This window comes from Rhincodon typus, chromosome 40 (genome assembly GCF_021869965.1).
Source record: "Rhincodon typus isolate 14 chromosome 40, sRhiTyp1.1, whole genome shotgun sequence".
Classification (NCBI taxonomy): Eukaryota; Metazoa; Chordata; class Chondrichthyes; order Orectolobiformes; family Rhincodontidae; genus Rhincodon; species Rhincodon typus.
The window spans coordinates 6447757-6453756 of NC_063371.1; the positions used below are offsets into that span (position 1 = coordinate 6447757).

General features: G+C 42.4%; 1 protein-coding gene across 1 annotated transcript in view; it reads right to left on the reverse strand.

Moving 5' to 3' along the window:
* LOC109912036 (calcium/calmodulin-dependent protein kinase type II subunit beta-like) overlaps positions 1 to 6000 on the reverse strand; it is a 229054-nt gene that overhangs the window by 98939 nt on the left and 124115 nt on the right. Inside the window, exon 6 of the mRNA XM_048618507.1 lies at positions 4410 to 4552. Within this exon, the coding sequence (XP_048474464.1) occupies positions 4410 to 4552 (143 nt within the window). The remainder of the gene's footprint in view (positions 1 to 4409; positions 4553 to 6000) is intronic.

Consider the following 6000-nt stretch of genomic DNA (forward strand, 5'->3'; position numbering starts at 1 on the left):
AGTTAAGAAAACCAAATAAATTATCTGAAAAGTTGTTTGCTAAGGTATTGCTCATTAGACTATTTAGAAAGTATTGAGGGGAGGAAATTAGCATGGACAAAGCATTGCCTGACTTAAGAGAGAGTTGGGATAAGGGGGGACATATTCAGATAGCAACGTGTCAAGAGTGAACTGCACTGGGATCAGTGCAGTATATACTTGCAACACATACTGATGATTTGGATAAGGACAGGGAATGCCACTGTCACCAAGTATGTGAAAGATACAAAATTAGGTGGGGAGATCAGCAATGACAACAACAAAAAGATTGTGCAGAGGGATAGAGAAAAGTAATGTGAGTGGGCGAAAACTGAGCAGATGGAATATAATGTGGGAAAATGTGAGGTTATGCATTCGACACAAAGGTTAGAACTGAATTTTGTTTAAATGGGACAAGAATGCACAAAGCTGCAGCACAAATGGATTTGAGGTCCTTGCGAATGAATCATGAAAAGGTGACAGAGAAGGTTCAGCAGGTAAGAGGGAAGGCATTTTCTCAAAGGGGACAGAGTCTAAAAATTGTGAGGTCTTGCTAAAACTACTTAAGGCATTAGTCAGACTATGTCTGAAATACTGCGAACAGTTTTGGTCCCTTTGCCTAACAAAATATGGCAGTGGAAACAGGTTGAGAAGTTTGGACCTGTGCTCATTGGAGTTTAGAAGAATCAGAGGAGCCCTGATTGAAACATGTAAGATTTTGAGGGAATGTTTGATGCAGAGAGGTTGTTTCCTCTTGTGGGAGAATATAGGATTAGAAGACATCATCTCACAATAAGGGGGTGCCCATTTAAGACACAGATGAGGAGGATCTTCTTCTCTCAAAGAGTAGTTAATCTGTGAAATTTTTGACTGCAGAGGGTTGTGGAGGCTGTAAAGTTAAGTAATTTAAGGCTGAGGACAGACTTTTAATCAGTAAGGGGGCGAAAGGTTATGAGGATAAGGCAAGAAAGTTAGCTTGAGGATGATCAGATAAGCCATGATTTCACCGAATGATGAAGCAGACTCACTGGGGCCGAGTGGCCTACATTTGCTCCTACTTCTTATGGATTTCTAAGTTGGTGCCAGGTTTGGGTTTTTAAAAGCCTTGATCTTTTATGAAATGGGAAGGCTTTAAGAGGGGAAGAGTGTTTTGAGGTGTTGAAAAGGAACACGAGAGGTTTGGCATGCTGAGTTTAACAGACTGAATTGGGCAGCCAAAGACCGTCAAAGATTTATGAGAGTTTAATCCAAATATTTCTTTTAGCACAAACACCAGTTTCCACCTTTCCCTTCTTGATCCTTTCCCTGTCCAAAAAATCAACACCCCTCTGGGGGAGAACCTGGCTCTTTCTTTAAAAATAAACTAAATCAAGACTGAGCTTAATTTTAAACCATTATAATTCCTCGCTGTCTCATTTTTATATCATTGGAAAGAGAAAAAATTATTTAAATTGATTCACTGATGCATTTTGTGTTATTTTAACCGAGTCCACCGAGCGACACAACCAGCTCATGGTGTTCAAGTGTCACTTAAGGTTCAACAGGAGTACTTTGAATTTTGAAAATTGTTGTTCAATCGAGCCCTACCTCATGGAATGGAACCCCAACTCAAGAGAGACGTCCCAGCACAGCAATATCAAGGGTAACATCTTTTAGATGGGAGTCTGGGCTGATTAAACTCATGCTACGGTTTCCTGAAGCAGTTCACAGAAGTGAAAATAAGTGACAGTGATTAGTGCATTGGGTGCAGAGAACCAAGGCCACATCTGTTAGCCTTTTAAGTTAACAGAGCTATTGATGCTTATAGAGTGTTCCAGAAATTGAGAATGATGGCTCTTCTACTGAAGCTAGCAGAGTTTTGAGTTGAGTGGAAAACACAAGTAGGAAGAGAGGTTGAAGGAGGTGGAACTAAAAGACAGGAACGAGGCTATGCAGCAATAACAGGATTAGGTTTTTCCAAGATTAGATATGGGAGCGTTGTGTTTGAAGAAGAAAGACTGTTGGGAGAGCACAACACCTGGGTATGCGCTGCTGTTTTCCCTCCTTGCTTTCCTGTTTCACAAGCACCTCGCTCCAGGTCCCATGGTATTAGGACAAGCGCAGGAGCAGTGTGAACTGTTCATTCACTTCTGTTCTCAAAGAGAAAACTTAACATCACATTAGTCTATTGCCTGCACAACTTTGAGAGGACAAACTACAGAGGGGGTTGGCAAGTGCCCACTTGGACCTGCACCAAACCTCTGCACAGAGAAATGGAGCAAAATAAATGAAACACGAACATCGACAAATCTTGTCAAGAGGCTGCCATGTTGAATTCAATTGAATTTTTGCAGATCTCAGTCATACAACCCTCAAACTATCTTTTGCATTTATCACACAGGTCTCTGTTAACTAATACAGTAAAGCTTGACATCAGTGCACCATGAATCAAGGTCAAGTAGTGTGATTGGCTTGGCATGACTGAAAACTATACTCCATTGTTAGTATCCTCATTGAATTCTGAAAATGAACACATTAACACAGAAATTAACTGCTTCTTTTCTACAGACAATTAAAAACCTCAAGACATTTTGGGCAGCCTGCCCATATGATATGCATCTAAGGGTTCTTGGGGAGGAAAGATGTTATCAGCCCCTTGCCCAAACAATGAATGGCTGACTTGAGTCTAGAATTGTTCCTGGAAGGAAGCTAATGTCGATCAGTTCTTTAAAACTAGAGGCTAAGACAAATCCAGCTAACTCCAAATCCATTGGTTTGATGTCAATAAAAGGCAAGAGGCTAACTGAAACCTTTGGACTTCCAATAATTACCCACCACAGAATGACATGTTAAGGACATAGCTTCAAAAGGAGCTCCTTATCTTGTTAATTTCATTGTTCTTTTTTCAAAATAATTCAGCAAGACAATAAGTGAGAGAAATATGGTAGATGTTCACCTTTTTATATGGCCTAAAAAGTGTGTCTACAAGATTAAAGCCTTGGGTTTTTATGACAGTCCACTCACCAGATCAAAAACTGGCTGAAAATTATGAGGGGCAATTTGTGGTTTTGGATCTTCAATCCAATTTCTGCTCTTGACCCAGAGGAACTGTATTAGGGCTGTTGCAGCTTATTCATAACCCATATGGATGTGATGAGATATTGTGATGCACAGATGGTATTCTGAAGGTAAAGGGTGGCTTGGATAGTCCAACCGCTGTTAGCATACCCAACTCAACTACCAGTAAAAAGAACAAGGGTTTATCGTGCACGTTGCACATCCTCAGGATGTCTCAAAATTTTTTGGGTCAATAAATACTTGTGACGTGTAAGTCGGACCTGGAGTAGGATTTGGATCCATGATTTTTGACACGAGGTTAAACACGATGTTATTACTGAGGCCAAGGCTGATCTATCACCCAAGAGACAGCAGTTTTCAAACCCACAAACACTTCCAGCTAGAACGACAAGGACAAGACATACATGGGAACATCACCACTTGCAAGCCACTCATTATCCTGACTTGGAAATCTATCGTCATTTCTTCATCACCGCTGGGTCAAAATCCTGGAATTCTCTCCCTGAGGGAAACTGTAGGTCAACCTACATCATGTGGACTGCAGTAATTCAAGGGGCAGCTCGCTACCACCTTCTCAAGGGCAACTCAGGATGGGCAATAAAATGCTGGCCAGTCTGCAAAACCCATGTCCCATGAGTGAATAAATAAAAAGGAGAAATAAAAAGAGATGTGCCAGCAACACAAAAAGCCAAGAGTCGAGTTGGAACTTGACTGGAGTTGTGGAGTTCTCAGAACCAGTGAGTGAGCATCCAGCAGGGTACACAACTAGGAGGTACAAGGTAGGGAGATTTGAAACTTACAAGGATTATCAGCAGACATTTTGGCAAAGTGAGCGAGAGACCAGAAAGCTCTCTTTCTGTAGATTGGCAAGAAAAGTTGAAACTAACAAGTGACACATGATATGGATGGAATGAGAACTGACATCACAGCAGAGGACAGAGAGTGAAGACAGATGGTACACATTTGGCAGCAATAAGAGAAGTTTCACTGGGATCTGTTGATATGGCGAATGTTTACTTCGGACTCGTTAACACCTGGACAAGGTACATTTGGAATAGGCCCAAGGAAATAAAGGCATTTTTGGCCTCTTTTCCTATGCATAACCCAGCATTTTCAAACTTTGAACAGGCAGTTTCCATTTTAACCGTCGTCATAACACAAGCTCACTACACAGAACATAGGATTGGATGAGTATGAGAACTTCGCTTTCAACACCAAGTTTGCTTGACATCTGGTAATCGATGAAAGCAATCTTTAGCAAGACCGCAGCAAAACAGGGACATACACACCAAATGGCTGGAAAAAACTGTAGTAAATGGAGCAGCATCACTCACCAAACCATGCTTGTTGTTCCCCTTGAACTTCAATGGCCAAACCGAAGTCAGCGAGCTTCACAGCGGCTCCTTTGCATTTACTGGCTAGGAGTAAATTTTCAGGCTTCGGGTGTGGTATTTGGTGAAAGGAAAATTGCCATTGTTATGCAACAGAATTCTTAAAACAAAAGCAATCGCTTGATCAAAAAGTCAATCTGTGCTTTAAAAGCCTTATTTTAGTTGAAGCCAACACCTCAGAGAATCAGTGCATTGATATGAGGTTGTACTACATGAAAGGATTTCTCCACCCTCCAAGGTCTTCATCATCTTACTGTGTAATCGGCTGTGAACAGGGTGTATTCATTTCCTCCTCCCTTACAATTTAAATGACATGTGGGCTGCACCATGCAATCTCAAACTGTTAGTTGGTAACTATTTCTACTGAATGGGGCATTCTAAATGACACAGTTTGAGCACCAGCCAACACTTGGACCAACACACAAAAGTTGGCACAAGTTGGAACTCTCTTCAGCAAGTGACAATGAGTTAATTTGTAATTTCAAATGTGAGACTGATCGAGCTTTGTTAACCCAAGCTATTACAGGATATGTAGCAAAGGCAGGCTGATGGGGTTTGATCACTCATCAGCATTAATCTTCCTTAATGGCCGAACATGCCTGAATGGTCCCTTCTTCCTGTATTCAATGTTGGGAAACTTATTAGGCAAAGAGTTAGCCAGTGTTAGGCGCTAGCTCAGGGGTGGGCAGTTGGCGAAGGATTAATCAGGGGAGCAGTATCCTGAAAGTCCAGATAAACGAGTTTCCAAAATGCAAGAATATTCATGCTGATCTCAATTGGCATGGAATGAAACACACTGTGATTGGCCTCAGAGTCCTGGACTCTGGAGAGGTATAAAGCATTGAGGGGTGGTCAATCCTCACCATTTGGCTCTGTGAATAGTTAGGGAGGATGTGGTGCCAGGGCTGACTCTGGCACCCCCAGTACTCAGAGGTCTTGCTGGCACTAGGAGAGAGAAAGGAATGTGATCAGTGCTTGGAGAGCTCGATGCCAGTGAAGCACCAGCTGCATTCAGACATATGGGATGCATATATACGTTCAAAAATCAAGTTTCAAGATGGTTTTGTTGGTTAATGGATTAATCTGATTAAATACAGTGAAACAAATGATGGCAGCCAACTACTTCAGCTCACAAACAGTGGGGCCAGGTCGTGAGCTGTTTAAACAACTCGGAACTTGGGTTTGCCCTCAGGCCTACAGAGAGTTGCTCAGTGAAAGCTCAGCACTTACTCGCAGGACCAGCAGAAGGTGGTGCACAGATCCTTTTCTCCATGTGTGTTTGGCCAACCACCCTGATGCAATCTGAGTATCCTAAGTGGGCGTTCGGGCTGTACGATGTGGGGTGGAGTGGGGTGGGACAGACCATGGAAGGAAAGGCTTACTAAGTTAGGTGTACTTCAAAGATAAGGCACCTCAGCCTGTGTAGTCTGGGGGAGGGGGGGAGAGAGGGTGAGGAAGAGGAACACAAACTGTCATGTTGTCAGCAGGTCTTTAGACAAAGCTTCCTTCTATGCTAGATAACAAGGTGTAGAGC